Raw genomic sequence first — 17,865 nt, 5'->3', positions numbered from 1 at the left:
GGCTTCCTTGTCTATCACCATCTCCCAGAGCTTGCCCAAACTCATGTTCATTGAGACAGCAGAGCCATCCAACCATCTCATCCTGTCATCCCCATCTTATCCTGCCTTCAATCTTTCCCAGCATCAGAGTCTTTTCCAATGAGCCAGTTCTTTGAATAAGGTGGCCCAAGGATTGGAGCTTCAGCTTCGGCATCGGTCCGTCCAATGAATATTCAGGATTGATTTCCTTTAGGATTGACTGGTTTGATGTCTTTGTTGTACGAGGGACTCTAAAGTCTTCATGAACATCACAGTTCAAAAGCACCAATTGTTTGGTGCTCAGCCTCCTTTAGGGTCCAACTATCACATCTATATGCGATTACTGGAAAAACCATAGCCTTGACTTGATGGACCTTTGCTGGTAAAGTAATGTCTCTGCTTTTTAATATACTATCTAGGTTGGTCATAGCTTTTCTTCCAAGGAGCAAGTGTCTTTTAATTTCATGGTTGCAATCAATATTTGCAGTGATTTTGGAGTCTAAAAAAAATAGTCTGTCACTGTTTCCACTGTTTCCCCATCTATTAGCCATGAAGTGATGGGACCAGATGCCATGATCTTCGTTTTATGAATGTTGAGTTTTAAGCCAGCTTTTTCACGCTCCTCTTTCAATTTCATCAAGAGGCACTTTAATTCCTTTCATTTTCTGCCATAAATGTGGTGTCATCTGTATATATGAAGGTATTGATATTACTTCCAGCAAACTTGTTTCCAGCTTCTGGTTCACTCAGCCAGCATTTCACATGATGTACTCTGCATAAAAGAAAAATAAGCGAGGTGATAATATAGAGCCTTGATGTATTCCTTTCTCAGTTTGGAACCAGTCCATTTTTCCATGTTCGGTTCTAACTATTGCCTCTTGACCTGCATACAGATTTTTCAGGAGGCAGATAAGGTGGTCTGGAATTCCCATCTCTTTAGGAATTTTCCACAGTTTGCTTTGATCCACACAGTCAAACACTTTAGCACAGTCAATGAAGCAGAAATAGATGCTTTTCTGGAATTTGCTTGCCTTTTCTATGATCCAACAGACGTTGGAAATTTGATCTCTGGTTCCTCTGCCTTTTCTAAATACAACTTGAACATCTGGAAGTTCTCAGTTCATGTACTGTTGAAGCTGAGCTTGGAGAATTTTGAGCATCATTGTGCTAGCGTGCAAAATAAGTGCAATTGTGTGGTAGTTTGAACATTCCTTGGCATTGCCTTTCTTTGGGATTGGAATACAAACTGAACTTTTCCAGGTCTGTGGCCACTGTTGAGTTTTCCATGTGTTGCCATATTGAGTGCAGCACTTTAGTGGCCTCATCTTTCAGTATTTGAAATAACTCAGCTGGGATTCCATCACCTCTACTAGCTTTGTTCATAGTGATGCTGCATAAGGCCCACTTGACTTTGGACTCCAGAATGTCTGGCTCTAGGTTAGTGATCAGACCATCATGGTTATCTGGGTCATTAAATATTTTCTTGGATAGTTCTTCTGTGTATTCCTGCCATCTCTTCTTAATACCTTCTGCTTCTGTTAGACCCAAACAGTTTCTGACCTTTATTGTGCACATCTTTAAATGAAATGTTGCCTTGGTATCTCTAATTTTCTTGAAGAGATCTCTAGTCTTTCCCATTCTATTGTTTTCCTCTATTTCTTTGCATTGATCCCTGAGGGAGGCTCTGTTACCTCTCCTTGCTCTTCTTTGTAACTCTGCATTCAGATGGATATATCTTTCCTTTTCTCATTTGCTTTTTGCTTCTATTCCTTTCTCAGCTATTCGTAAGGCCTCCTCAGACAATCATTTTGCCTATTGCATTCTCTTTTTCTTGCAGATGGTTTTGATCACTGCCTCCTGTACAATGTTATGAACCTCCATCCACAGTTCTTCAGGCACTCTTTCTATTGGATCTAGTCCCCTGAATCTATTTGTCCCTTCCACTGTATAATCATAAGGGATTTGATTTAGGTCATACCTGAATGGCCTAGTGGTTTTCCCTGCTTTCTTCAATTCAAATCTGAACTTGGCAATAAGGAGTTCATGATCTAAGCCACAGTCAATCTTGGTCTTGTTTTTGCTGATTGAATAGAGTTTCTCCATCTTCAGCTGCAAAGAATATAATCAATCTGGTTTTGGTATTGACCATCTGGTGATGTCCATGTGTAGAGTTGTCTCCTGTGTTGTTGAAAGAGGATGTTTGCTAGAACAAGTGCATTATCTTGGCAAAACTTTTTTAGCCCTGCTTCATTTTGCACCCCAAGGCAAAACTTGCCTGTTTTCCAAGTATCTGTTGACTTCTTACTTTTGCATTCCAGTCCCCTATGATGAAAAGGACATCTTTCTTTTTTGTGTGTGTTAGTTCTAGAAGGTCTTTTATATCTTCATAAAACCATTCAGCTTCAGCTTCTTTGGCATTTTTGGTCAGGGCATAGACTTGGATTACAGTGATGCAGAATGGTTTGCCTTGGAAATGAACAGAGATCATTCTGTCATTTTTGAAACTGCACCCAAGTACTGTATTATTAAGATGGCAGAGTAGAAGGATGTGAGCTCATCTTCTATGGTGAGAACCCCAAAATTTCAACAAGCTGCTGAACAACCATTGACAGGAGAATGTTGGATTCACCCCAAAATTGTACCCCACATACAAGGGACAATGCTTGAACCTTGTCTAAAATTGGGGCTCAGAGAAATTAGCATATAAAGAATTCTCAAAATATCAGAGTCCCTGAAAAACTTAGACTAATATGAGTTGTAGATAGACTTTACAGATTGACTTTGGAGCAAGGAGAATGAATAGTCAGTCGAAGCAAATTGAGAAAAGAATCTGAAAATAGCCATGTGTGCCATGTGTACCAGAGGAAGAAAGTGTCTGAGTCTTTCCCTATAGGTAGCTTACTTGATCAATGCTACAGGAGTACTTTGTGTTCTAAATATTATAGTTCAGCTGTAACCAAAAATTCATCTTTAGTATTTCCTTCCCATCATATTCCTTTCACCAGGTAAAAATGGTTAAGTAGGACCATTAAAGTTAAAACTTCATGAGGAAAACAGGAGACATGTACAGTGATGACAAAGGATTTCAAGCAGTAAGTAGAGAATAGCCCATGGTGTGTTGGTGCCAGGGCAGTGGATGTTTCAGGTGGCTTACTTCTCTACCTGCAGCAGAAAAAGGTTGATGGACAGCTATTGGACCACTGACTACAGTGCAGAAGAGAAAAAAAGAATGATATTATGGTATTAAGCTTATAGGATACCCCTTGGCTGTATTGTGGGACCAAGAATCCCAAATCATTGAGGAGAGGGAATTTCCAAAGGATTTAATTTCCTGTGTAAGGAAATGGGAAGACAGGACTCAAAATAGCTTATATACATATGCCAAAAACACAAAATCACTTTCATGTCATATTGAACATTTCACAATCTTGTACTTAACCTTTCAACCTACTTTTTTCAAGAATTCTATCCTTCCTATATATGAAAACTGCTTTTGTTTATTTTTTTATTAATTGATCATTTCTTAGCATTTTCTGATGCTGCTGTTTCTGAAAAAAGCTTAGTTTTAAAGTTGAGTATGATGTGTGTGTGTATGTGTTAATCACTCAGTCATGTCTGATTCTTTGCGACCCCATGGATTGTAACTCACCAGGCTTCTCTGCCCATGGGATTCTCCAGGCAGGAATACTGGAATGGCTTGCCATTCCCTTCTCCAGGGGATCTTCCCAGCCCAGGGATTGAACCTGGGTCTCCCGCATTGCAAGCAGATTTTTTTACCGTGTGTGTGTGTGTGTGTGTGTGTGTGTGTGTGTATTTAATACATACGGGTCTTTCTAGCAGAATCTTCCACAAAAAGAGAAGAGATGTCTTCATCCACTCCTGCTTCATTTTTTGCGATACAAGTGTATGCTCCGGTATCTTCATAGCGCACATTGCTAATATGAACCTCACTGCAATTTGCTGAAAACAGAAAGCAAATGCAACTTGTAAGCTACAATTTCAGCTTTGGTATAGTCATTTCTGATTACACAGTCAAATAGTTCACTTAGCTTGTCCTAATTAAACTGTTTTCCTTCCCACTTCCATGCTTTGGAGACATGCTAAGTTATTTCTAATGCATTCAAGTGTTTCATAAATTGTGCTGTCATTCTATTACACAGATCCCAATATTACTTATCAAAAGCACACACAGTATATTTTGTATTCATTTCATACTCCCTACCTTGCATAAGAAGTGTTACATGTTGATAGCTATAATTTCATTTCTGTATTCATTTTTAATATTCAGGATCCACCTTGTCCTCAGCTTTTACAAAAATTTTAATTAATATCAATATGGTTTATTCATAGAGAATACATGTCAAAATACATGTCATAAAGGAATTAAGTGAGCTATATCATATAAGTATAATGCCATTCCATTGAGCAAGCATATGCATTATACATTAGGAATTATTAAGTATAGGGGACAGAAAGAAAATATACATAATTCCTTTGCAAGATTTTCAGTTGTTTTCAAGAAATATACCTAATCTAAGCAATATTATCATATGGAATTGATATCATCATTGTCAACCGAAGGGTTAAGGGATTGATTAACCCAATTTTTAAATCTTGATAAAAGAGTATTTGAAGCTAATCTCTGAATAATGAGTTGCACTCCTCAAAGTGTAAACAAGGGCATAATTACCCATTTACTATACATTAGCAGAACATGAAGTACCTTTACATATGTGTGCATGATCAGTTGCTCAATCTTGTCCATCTCTTTGCAACCCATGGACTGCAGCCTGCAGACTCTTCTGTCCATGGGATTTTCCAGGCAAGAATACTGGAGTGGGTTGCCATTTCCTCCTCTATGGCATCTACCCAGGGATTGGACCCTCATCTCCTGTGTTGGCAAGTGGATTCTTTACCACTGAGCCATCTGGGAAGCCTTTACATACATTGTCCCTTAATAGTCCTGGATAATAACTAATTATCAGATTAGTTAAACTTAAGCTCCTAGAATGATCTTATGCAATTTACTCCCCTCAAAATAAGTGCTGGATTTCTGTTCTATCATGGCCTAAGTTTCAGTGTTTTTAGTCCTCATTTGTTTAGGTTTGCATCTTTTCTTTTACTTTCTTTTTTTCTATGTGTGTGCGTGTGTGTCTTTGTGTGCATGTGTGTGTGTGCGCGAGCGCGTGGGTTTATGTATATATTCCTTGTTGTCCAATCACTCGGACATCATGTTCTGTCTGCAGTAAAAAGGAGCATGACTCTTCCTGATAGAGATGGGGATCAAATAATCAGAGTGGCTATTTGGGGAAAGAGGTAAAAAACCAATGGGAAAAGAGCTTAAATGTCATCCCTATGGGGATATGGAGAGGCAGTGAGTGTTTGGGGAAGGCTAATCACTGAAATCACTCAAACCTCTTTCTCTTACAAATATCACTGCACACTTCCATTCCATCATTTGTTGAGAATCACTTCTCCAAAGCAGTTGGCAGGCTTTGTGTTTGTTTTTGCTTTTGTCAAAAAGGCCAGATGGTAAATATATTAAACTTTGTGGACTACACAGTCTCTGTGCCAACTACTCACCTCTGCCATAGCAGCCTGACAACAGCCAAAGACAATATTTTTAAAAATGTGTGTGGCTCTGAACTAAAAACAAAAACAGAAAACAAGCAAACATATTGCTTTATTTACAAGAATAGGCAGCTTTCCAGATTTGGTCTGGGGTCCTTCATTTGTAAACCCATGCTCTAGAAGATGGGGAGGAAACAAAGTATCAATATTTTAGCCCAGATCAGCTTCTTTTTTTGTGTGAAACATGACCCTCTCCAAAGACCACGCATTTAACAATGTGAATTCTCTTGAACTTTTGAAACCCTTAAGTTAATTTATTCTTCAAATTTTCTCTTCCCAAAATTCATATATGTTTTTCTAACTTATGCACTTGTCTTTCACTCTTTTCCTACATTAGCTAGCATTTCTAGATATTTTCTATTCCATAGCCAGAGCTACCAATTTCTTGGTTAATTTATCATCCTGACACATCTGATTTCACAACTAGAACAAGATGACGTCCCCTGCACCTACTTTTTAAATATATTACTAGACCATTACATAAGGAAATTTACAAAATTTCAAATTCACAATATTCAGTTTACAGAATGTTACTTGACTTTTACAGTTAGATGCATTTCATACCCTACTTCACTTTTATTTCAAATCTTTTTTCTTTGTTTAATGTTTTCCAGCAAATAATAACTTCTTAATTTAAGCAGGTGGTTTTCCTCTTTAAATCATTAAACACATACACATGATTAGAAAGTTAACTCAAATGATTTTACAGTACATAAGTTTAAAAAGTTCATCACGCTGTACACCTTAAATTTACACAAAATTTAGGTCGACTTTATTTCAATAAAAGCTAAAAAATAAAGAAATTAATCCAAACTTTCTGTTGTCATCAACATCTTCATTTTTATTTACTTCTCAAAGGAAAGTTTCTATGCTTCATTCCAAGATCATCCCCTCCTTCTTTCTTGTTGATTTCCACAAAAATTTGTCCATCTTTCACCTGCTCCACTGTCCACATATCTTTCTCTTCACCTATATCTTTTCAAACCAAAATAAACTGTCCAAGAAGTAAGAAATAACTTCACCAGTCCTAAACCTTTTCACCAGAAACTACTACCTTTTCTTTTTCCACCTTTCAAAAATTTGAAAGATATTTTTATTCCTATCTTTCATTTCTAAGGACACAGCAAACTGATTTTTTAAATGTCACAGGGACAAACTAATCACTAACCAATGAATATATTTTAATGATCTTCCTTGACTGTGCATATAGCATTGATGAACTCTTTCCCAGTTTTGGCTTTATTTTCTTTCCTTCTGTAATATCATTTGTTCTCATCTCTTTGCTAATTATTAGTCTCCTTCGATATTCTCTTGATTTGGCTGCCAATAAAATATTTCTTCTTTTCTAGAATTTTACTTCTCATAATATCCCATCCATATACATAGTTATTCAGTTAGTGCCTAGACTTAGACTTCACATAGAAGTAACAAATAAGCATCCTATGAATACACTGATAATTAAATAACCATAGAATTTGTTAATGTGTTAACATACACAAAACCACATGGAAATTCACACTCCTGTGCACCAGATTCTTCTCTTAGGTTGTGCTCCCAAATCAACTTCTATTACTTGTCCTAGTCTCTTAAAACTTAACCTAATTTCTTTTATTTTTAAAAAAAATGATAATAGCTGTTTTACAAATGTCCTCATTCTTTCAAAGTTGAGTGATGATTGTAACTAAGTTCCCAAATTTCCCTTCTCATATAAAGGGCATCCCAGGTGGTCCTAGTGTTAAAGAACCTGCTTGCCAGTGCAGAAGACATTAGAGACACGGGTTGGATCCCTGGGTTGGGAAAATCCCCTGGAGGAGAAAATGGCAACCCACTCCAGTATTCTTGCCTAGAGAATCCCATGGACAGAGGTGCCTTGCAGACTATATTCCAAAGGGTCAGAGAGTCAGAGACAACTGAAGTGACTCAACACACACAGCACACACACATTTCTAAAACAAGGCTATATTATGTTTATAGAATATGGTTTGCTGCTATCAACTGGACAAGAGATTGAAAATCAGAAGCTAATTAGACTTTTACTCAATTTGATTTCTGTTAATCAGATCAATCTTCTTCTCAGATAATAGACACTAAGACACAATCAGAGAAGTAAACATGTAAATTTATTTTGGCGATTTATATTGACCTTGTTAGGATTCAGCTTTCAAAGATCAGAAATACTCTCATATGTCATTTTTGATTTTCAAAAATAGATAAGTAAATGTTTTTAAAAGATTTATTTTTAAATGTATGCTAATAAATTGCATTCACTCTCTAAATTGAATGGTAGTCCCACTCCAGTGTTCTTGCCTGGAGAATCCCAGGGACGGGGGAGCCTGGTGGGCTGCTGCCTGTGGGGTCATGTAGAGTTGGATATGACTGAAGCAACTTAGCAGCAGCAGCAACAGCAGTATATTCATATAGAAATAAGGAAAATATATTCATTTCTAACAGTACGAATAGAAGGAATTTAAAGGCATGGAATAAGGAATGTAATGCCACATAACAGATACTCCAATAAAACGACTGTCTCTGGGCTACTCTTGACAATGGAAATAAGATCTGTAAATTTTATTACCTACTAAGATAATCAAACTATATGCAATTAATTTTGCTTTATTTTGATTATTTGATACGATAAAGATTATCTGTTTTTTACATACCACACATGTGTGATTATTGTAAACTGTATAATGACTAATCACAATGGCATATTAGATTATTAAAACATGTAGAATATTTTATATATTAGAGTGCAAGAACTTCATCACTTTAAAACAACACAAATGTGAAACATATTTAGCAACATTTTGATTTTTTCCTTTGTTCATTTGCAAAGTGTGCTATAAAATATTTCCTAAAGAGTTTCTATATTATTGACATATTCTGGTAATACATATTTTAATGTATGATTTAAATATATAAATTCTCTTCAGAAATGTATTTAATGAAGGAATTCAATTATTCTGTTCGGCATATCTGCTATAATTTAGAGGATAAGTTTTAGAAGAAAATATTTTACTTATAAAAATAATGACATAACTAATCATATGACAAGACTATTATTTAAAACATTAAAAGTATTAAAGTATTGTTTAAAATGTAATGTCTTAGGTACTAACATAACTTTTTTTCATATTCATTACATACATTGCCACCAAATATCACTTTCTCTTTTTTTCAAAGAATGTAAAATGTGTTATAAATTTTAGTATGAAATTTCTGCATTGTTATTTAAGAGAAAAAATGCAAGTAAAAAAGCACCTTGAAGTGTGAGTTGCTTGGACAGCTTTGGTGTAATATCGATTCCATTCTTCAGCCAGCTAAGCTGAGGATTTGGTATGCCTTCTGCATGGCACCTAAGACTTGCAGTAACTCCAGGTTCTCGGGCTTGACTCTCTGGATACACCCGGATTACTGGAGGGACTAAAATCAGAAACAGAAGAGAAAATGATTAGTATCCATATATGCCACTTGGTTTTCTGAAACAAAGAAAAATAGCAATTGTATATGTTAATGATGTTATGCATTTTTACAAGGTCTCAGTTTGCAAATCTAAGTAATTTAGTATCCACTAACATATGGTTTTTCCAGTGGTCATGTATGGATGTGAGCTGGACTGTGAAGAAGGCTGAGCGCCAAAGAATTGATGTTTCTGAACTGTGGTGTTGGATAAGACTCTTGAGAGTCCCTTGGACTGGAAGGAGATCCCACCAGTCCTTTCTGAAGGAGATCAGCCCTGGGATTACTTTAGAAGGAATGATGCTGAAGTTGAAACTCCAGTACTTCGGCCACCTCATGCAAAGTGTTGACTCATTGGGAAAGACTCTGATGCTGGGAAGGATTGCAGGCAGGAGGAAAAGGGGATGACAGAGGATGAAATGGCTGGATGGCACCGCTGACTCAATGGACGCGAGTCTGAGTGAAGTCCGGGAGTTGGTGATGGACAGGGAAGCCTGGTGTGCTGCGATTCATGGAGTTGCAAAGAGTCAGACATGACTGAGTGACTGAACTAAACTGAACTGAACTGAACATGTGCCAGTGGTCCCTGGACAAAAGCTATTCTGAGACTGTACCAGGTGAAATACAAGGTAAGCCCAGGATATCTTGTTTCAATAACTAAAAAGGTCCTTTGGAATGAGAAAAACATATCAGAAAATACAAAACCAGTTTAAAGGGGCTTTCATTTAACAAATACAAAATAATTGGAGCATTAAGATAATTACAGGTTATGAAGGAATATAAAAATAAGATTCTAAGTATTCAGTTATATAAATAAGTGAATAAATACTTAAATGGGAGAAAAAGAAAAGCTTTTCATTGCTATAGTATCTTAAAAAAAATTACAATAACAATTTCACTTATAGTATATAAGACTCCAAATGGCAAAAAAAAAAATCTTGAGAAAGAAGAGTGGAGCTGGAGGAAAAAAGCTTCCTGACTTCAGACTATACTACAAAGTTATAGTCATCAAGACAGTATGGTACTGCCACAAAAACTGAAATATAGATCAATGAAACAAGATAGAAAGCCCAGAAATAAACCCAAGCACCTATGAGGACTTTATATTTGACAAAGGAAGCAATATACAATGGAGAAAAGACAGCCTCTTCAGTAAGTGGTACTGGGAAAACTAGACAGTTTTTAATACATGCAAAAAATGAAAATAGAATACTTTCTAACACTATACACAAAGATTAACTCAGAATGGACTGAAGACCTAAATGTAAGACCAGAACCTATAAAACTCTTAGAGGAAAACATAGGCTGAACTCTCTTTGACATAAACCACTGAAAAATCCTTTATGATTCACCTCCTAGAATAATGGAAATATAACCAAAAGTAAACAAATGGGACCTAATTAAACTTAAAAGCTTTTGCACAGCAAAGAAAACTATAAACAGGTTGAAGAGACAGCTCTCAGAATGGGAGAAAATAAGAGTGAATGAAACAAATGACAAAGGATTAATCTTCAAAATATACAAGTAGTTCATGCAGCTCAATACCAAAACAAACAAACAAACCAATCAAAAAGTAGGCAGATCTAAATAGGTATTTCTCCAAATAAACACATGAAAGTGAAGTCGCTCAGTCGTGTCCAACCCTCAGCGACCCCATGGACTGCAGCCTTCCAGGCTCCTCCATCCATGGAATTTTCAAGGCAAGAGTACTGGAGTGGGGTGCCACTGCCTTCTCCGAAAGAAAACATACAGATGCTTAAATAAATTTATATTTAAAAAAAAAAAAGATGCTCAATATTGCTCATTATTAGAGAAATGCAAATCATACTACAATAAGGGATCACCTCAACACTAGTCAGAATGGCCATTATCAAAGAATCTACAAACAATAAATGCTGGAGAGAGTGTGGAGAAAAGGGAACTCTATTGTACTGTTAGTGGGAATGTAAATTGACATAGCCACTATGGACAACAGTATGAGGATTCCTTAAAACACTAGGAATAATACTACCATACATCTCAACAATCTCGTTACTGGGCATATACTCTGGGGAAAATATAACTGGAAAAGACACAGGTACCCCAATGTTGAGAGCAGCACTATTTACAATAGCTAGGACATGGAAGCCACCTAGATGTCCAGCAGCAGATGAATGGATAAAGAAGTTGCGGCACACATATACAATGGAATATTACTCAGCCATAAAAAGGAAACCATTTGAGTCAGTTCTAATGAAGTGGATAAACCTAGAGCCTGTTATACAGAGCAAAGTAAGTCAGAAAGAGGAAAAACAAGTATCATATATTAATGCATACATATGTGATCTAGAAAGATAATACCGATGGCTCTTTACAGGGCAGCAGTGGAGATAGAGACATAGAGAACTGACTTGGGGACACAGTGGAGAAAAGAGTGGTCGGGACAAATTGAGAGAGTAGCACTGAAACACATAAAATACCACATATAAAACAGAGAGCCAGTGGAAATTATCTCTGTTACACGGTAAACTCAAACCTGGAGCTCTGTGACAGCATAGAAAGGTGGGATGTGGTCGAAGGTTGAAGGAGGGGTCCAGAAGGAGTGGACATATATATACCTGCTTCCCTAGTGGCTCAGAGGTTAAAGCGTCTGCCTGAAATGCAGGGAGACCTGGGTTTGATCCCTAGGTCGGGAAGATCCCCTGGAGAAGGAAATGGCAACCCACTCCAGTATTCTTGCCTGGAGAATTCCATGGGGGGAGGAGCCTGGTGGGCTACTGTCCATGGGGTCGTAAAGAGTCGGACACGACTGAGAGACTTCACTTTCACTTTCACTTTTATAGCTGAATCATGTTGCTGTACAGCAGAAACCAACATAATATTGTAAGACAATTATCCTCCAATTAAAAATAAATTAATATAAAAGTTAAAGAAAAGAATTTAGGATAATTCTACTTATGGCACACACTAAAAATATAGTATTTAGAAACAAATTTCACCAAGAGGGTACAAGACTTTTACGCTGAAGACTACAAAACATGTTAAAAGAATTTAAAGAAAACCTAAATAAATGGATAGACATCATGTGTTCAAGGGCTCAATTAATTGGTGAGATAATAATAACTGGCAAGATGACAATACTCCAAGATTGACCTGTAAATACAGTGTAACCACTATCAAAATTCATAATTGATTGTTTTAGTAGAGATGGAAGAGCTAATCCTCAGAATAATAAGGAAGTACAAGGCTCCCCAAAGAGAAAAAACAATCCTTAAAAAGAAGAATGAGACTGGAACTCTCATATCTCCCAATTTCCAATCATATTACCAAGGTACAGTAGTCAAAAAATGTGGTACTGGAAATAAGATAAAAATACACATCTATGAAATTAGATAAGAAACACAAGAGATAGTTCATATATATATATATCAATTTTTACAAGGATGTCAAGAAACAGTCTTTTAAAAATTGAGGCTAGAATAAATGGATCTCCACATGCAAGACAATGAATGTGGATCACTACTTCACACCTGAATAAAAATAAACTCAAAATGAATCAAAGACCTAAATGCAACAGCTAAAACAATACAATTGTCATAAGAAAACATAAGAGTAAATCTTTATAATGTTGTATTTGACCATGGTTTCTTAGATATGACCCCAAAACATTAGCAACAACAACAAAAAAATAGGCAAAATGGACTTCATCAAAATAAAAATTTTTGAATCTTCACAGGACACTATCAAGAAAGTATAAGTACAACTGACAAAAGAGGAAAAAATGCAAATGATACCTGTTATGTGACCAGTATCTGGATCATATAATGACCATTTATAATACAGCAACTAAAAAGCAAAGGACCATTTCTGTACAGAAAAAAAAATAAGTCAACAGACAGAATGGGAGAAAACATCTGTAAACATTTATCAAATAAGGCGTTAAGCCAAAATATTCAGAAAACCCATACAACTTAATAGAAAAAAAAAAAAAAGGACAAGTCATCTATATAAACATTTTTCCAAAGAAGATATACAATAGCAAACATGTTCATAAAAAGGTGCTCAGTGTCACTGATTGTCAGGGAAATGCAAATCAAAGCCACAATGAAATAAAATTTTACATTTGGTAGGATGTCTGTTATCTAAAAGATAATTAAGAACCTCCAGATGTTCAAGCTGGATTTAGAAAAGACAGAGGAACCAGAGATAAAATTGCCAGCATCCACTGGATCATAGAAAAAGCAAGAGAATTCCAGAAAAAAAAAAAATCTACTTCTGCTTCATTGACTACACTAAAGCATTTGACTGTGTGGATTACAACAAACTGTGGAAAATTCTTAAAGGGATGGGAATTCCAGACCACCTTACCTGCCTCTTGAGAAATTTGTATGCAGATCATGAAGCAGCAGTGAGAATTGGACATGGAACAATGGACTGGTTCCAAATTGGGAAAGGAGCATGTCGAGACTGTATATTGTCACCCTGCTTATTTATCTTATACACAGAGTGAAAGTGAAGGCGCTCAGTCATGTCTGACTCTTTGCAACCCTGTAGACTGTAGCCTACCAGGCTCCTCCATCCATGGGATTCTCCAGGCAAGAATACTGGAGTGGGCTGCCATTTCCTTCTCCAGAGGATCTTCCCGACCTAGTAATCGAACCCGGATCTCCCGCATTGCAGGCAGACACTTTACCTCTGAGCCACAGAGTACATCATGTGAAATGTTGGCTGGGTGAAGTACAAGCTGTAATCAAGATTGCCAGGAGAAATATCAATAACCTCAGATATGGAAGAAAGTGAAGAGGAGCTAAAAAGCCTCTTGATGAAAGTGAAAGAGGAGAGTGAAAAAGCTGTCTTAAAACTCAACATTCAGAAAGCTAAGATCATGGCATCTAGTCATCACTTCTTGGCAAATAGGTGGGAAAAAGTGCAAACAGTGACAAACTTTATTTTCTTGGGCTCTAAAATCACTGCTATGGTTTTTCCAGCAGTCATGTGTGGATGTGCCAGTTGGACTATAAAGAAAGCTGAGTGCTGAAGAATTGATACTTTTGAACTGTGGTGTTGGAGAAGACTCTTGAGAGTCCCTTGGACAGCAAGGAGATCCAATCAGTCCATCCTGAAGGAAATCGGTCTTGATTATTCTTTGCAAGGACTGATGCTGAAGCTGAAATTCCAATACTTTGGCACCTGATGCGAAGAACTGACTCATTGGAAAAGACCCTGATGCTGGAAAAGATTGAAGGCGGGAGAAGGAGACAAAAGAGGATGAGATGGTTGGATGGCATCACCTACTCAATGGACATGAGTCTGAGTAAACTCCAGGAGTTGGTGATGGACAGGGAGGCCTGGTGTGCTGCAGTCCATGGGGTCGCAAAGAGTCAGACACGACTGAGTGAGTGAACTGAACTGAACTGAACTGAACTGAAAATCACTGCAGATGGTGACTGCAGCCATGAAATTAAAAGACTCTTGCTCCTTGGAAGAAAAGCTATGACCAACCTAGACAGCACATTAAAAAGCAGAGACCTTACTTTACCAACAAAGGTCCATCTAGTCAAGGTTATGGTTTTTCCAGTAATCATGTATGGATGTGAGAGTTGGGCTATAAAGAAAGCTAAGTACCTAAGAACTGATTCTTTTGAACTGTGGTGTTGGAGAAGACTCTTGAGAGTCCCTTGGACTGCAAGGAGATCCAACAAGACAATCTGAAAGGAAATCAGTCCTGAATATTAATTGGAAGGACTGATACTGAAGCTGAAGCTCCAATACTGATGGGAAGTACTGACTCATTGGAAAAGACTCTGATGCTGTGAAAGATGGAAGGCAGGAGGAGAAGGGGATGACAGAGAATGAGATGGCTGGATGGCTTTACAAACTCAATGGACCAGAGTTTGAGCAAGCTCTGGGAGTTGCTGATGAACAGGGAAGCCTGACATACTGCAGTCCATGGGGTCACAAAGAATCAGACATGACTGAGCGACTGAACTGAACTGAACAGATAACATGCTGTTGAGGACGTGGAGAAAAGTGATCTCATGTACATTGTTGGTGGGAAAGCAAAGTGGTGATGCCACTGGGAAACTAGTATGAAAATTTCTCAAGATATTATAAATATATCTGTAATTAAGTGAATAGATCCCCCCTTTCTGCCTTAACTGATAAAGATTCCTTCTGAACTTTAACCTTGATATTCTCATTAGGAAAAACGAGATTTAATAATGTCTCCCCTGTTATATGTATTAATTCCTCTGGTGCAGCATTCACAGCAGTACCTTAAGAGTGAAAATTATAACATATTCATCGACTCTATAGATAATGCTGAACACTTCATAGTCATATTGCTGGGAAGATGATTCACAGTGAAGTTAATGACATCTCCAGGTCACACAGCTTATTATAGCCCAGAGTTTGAGATAAAAGTCATGGAGCTCTAATTCCTGGACCAACCCTCTCCACATTTCATGTTGCCCTTAACCAACCTGGCTGAACATGGTCTGTAATAGCCACTGAATTTAGCCAATGAGCTGGAAAGAAAGAAAGACAATCTGATGAGTATTAAAAACAAGTATGTTCAAAATTTTGAGTGGTCAGAATTTCCTATGCCAAAACCTTTTAGACATATTTGTGTGTGTATGTATATATATATATATATATATATATATATATATATATATATATATACTGTGCCAATTTGCTTCAGTTGTGTTCGACTCTTTGCAACCCTATGGATTGTAGCCCATCTTCCTCCTCTGTCCGTGGGATTTTCCAGGCAAGACTACTGGAGGGGGTTACCATGCCCCCCTCCAGGGGATCTTCCCATTCCCAACCCAGAGATCGAACCCACATCTCTTAAGTCTCCTTCATTGGCCAGTGGGTTCTTTACCACTAGCACTTCCTGAGAGGCATATACATATATCTATAATGATCTGGCAGTCCCACTTCAGGATATATAATCAAAGGAAAAGGAAAGTTTATTATCTCAAAGAGGTAGCTATATGTATGAACATCTTTCCCATGTTCATAGCAACATTATTCACAGTAACTTAAATATGGAAAGAATCTAAGTGTTCTTCAACAGATAATAGTAAAGAAAAAATATATATATACACATGCATATATAATATCATAATGTAAATGACAATCAAAAGGTGGAAATGATACAACAAATATCAACTGATAAATAGAAAATAAAATTTGGTTTATCCATACAATAAAATATTATTTGATGGTAAAAAAAGAAGTACTGATATATGCTACTATTTTAACATGCTAAGATATTACACTAAGTGAAAGAAGTGTAACTCATAAGTCCACATATTGTATGAGCCCATTTCTATGAAACATCCAGAATGGGTAAATTCATCAGGATAAAAAGCAGATTAGTGGTTTATAGGAGCTGAAGGGAGGGAGAAATGTAAAGCAACTGCTTGGTGGATATCAGGATTATCTGAGGGATGATGAAAATGTCTGGGGAGTAGACAGTGAGATGGTTGCACAACATTTTAAATGTACTGTAAACCACAGAACTGTTCACTTTAAAATGATTCAATGTTACGTGAAATTTACTTTGATAAGAAAGGAAAGCCTTATAGAAGTGCTTATAGGTCAAGTGACAGAGGAAGTTCCCATGTAAATAGCAGCTAAGAAACAATATTCACGTGAGGGAGCCATCCTGAAAGTAAATTCTCTAGCAAGCTTTTAGATCACTGCTGCTGCTAAGTCGCTTCAGTCGTGTCCGACTCTGTGTGACCCCACAGACAGCAGCCCACCAGGCTCCCCCGTCCCTGGGATTCTCCAGGCAAGAATACTGGAGTGGGTTGCCATTTCCTTCTCCAATGCATGAAAGTGAAAAGTGAAAGTGAAGTCACTCAGTTGTGTCCGACTAGTAGCGACCCCATGGACTGCAGCCTACCAGGCCCCTCTATCCATGGGATTTTCCAGGCAAGAGCACTGGAGTGGGGTGCCATTGCCTTCTCCGCCCTGGCCAAAATGTTGACTGTACCTCAGAAATACTTCGTACCAGGGGCAACTAGCTAAGCTTTTCTCAATATTTTTTAACTTCATTTCTCTATTTATTATCTTTTATCTCTTTATTATAGTTTAGAATTCTCATTATGTTGAGAAGATGATACAGGTTTGCTGTTTAAAGCCACTAAGCATTAGGTAATTTAGTATGTGCTCATAGATAAATAGATAAAATCCCCCAAAGTTGAGAGCAATATAAAATTAATACCAAAATTAAGCAAGGACATTACTAAAAAAAGAATAACTACTGGTCAATTTCATTCACAAAAATAGACTTTAAAAGTTTTCAAATATATTAACAAACAAAATCTAACAGAATATAAAATGATAATGAAAGTGTTAGCTGTTCAGTCATGTCCAACTCTTTGTAACCCATGGAAGGTAGCCCACCAGGCTCTTCTGTCCATAGGATTTCCCAAGCAATACTGGAGTGGGTTGCCAAAATGATATTAGACCATAAAATATTTGTTTTGCTATAGATATTAAAAAATCACTCAATATAATTTACAACATATGTAGTTTAAAGGAGAAAAAACATATATCTCAATAGCTACAGAAGAGTCATTTACTTTTAGCACACAGAAATGAGCAAGTATTTTATTTTTTAAAATAAAAGATGTCTTAAAATATACAGCTAACCTTGATAGATGATATGATTAAGTAAAGTAAAATACAAAATAATCCATGGATGAATTGTCAAAATAAGTACACTCTCACTTTCACTTTTCACTTTCATACATTGGAGAAGGA

At 36.9% G+C, this 17,865-nt stretch overlaps 1 protein-coding gene across 3 annotated transcripts in view; it reads right to left on the bottom strand.

Moving 5' to 3' along the window:
* Positions 1–17,865, bottom strand: part of FSTL5 (follistatin like 5) — an 839,965-nt gene that overhangs the window by 160,192 nt on the left and 661,908 nt on the right. For all 3 annotated transcript variants that reach the window (XM_068990059.1, XM_068990060.1, XM_068990061.1), the window contains exons 8-9: positions 8,911–9,072; positions 3,844–3,978 (exon numbers count right to left, since the gene is read on the bottom strand). In XM_068990059.1, coding sequence (XP_068846160.1) covers positions 3,844–3,978; positions 8,911–9,072 — 297 coding nt within the window. The remainder of the gene's footprint in view (positions 1–3,843; positions 3,979–8,910; positions 9,073–17,865) is intronic.

Source organism: Capricornis sumatraensis, chromosome 17 (assembly GCF_032405125.1).
Source record: "Capricornis sumatraensis isolate serow.1 chromosome 17, serow.2, whole genome shotgun sequence".
In the NCBI taxonomy this organism is placed as follows: domain Eukaryota; kingdom Metazoa; phylum Chordata; class Mammalia; order Artiodactyla; family Bovidae; genus Capricornis; species Capricornis sumatraensis.
Note: the sequence above shows the minus strand (reverse complement) of the source record. Positions and strands in the feature narration are given on the sequence as shown.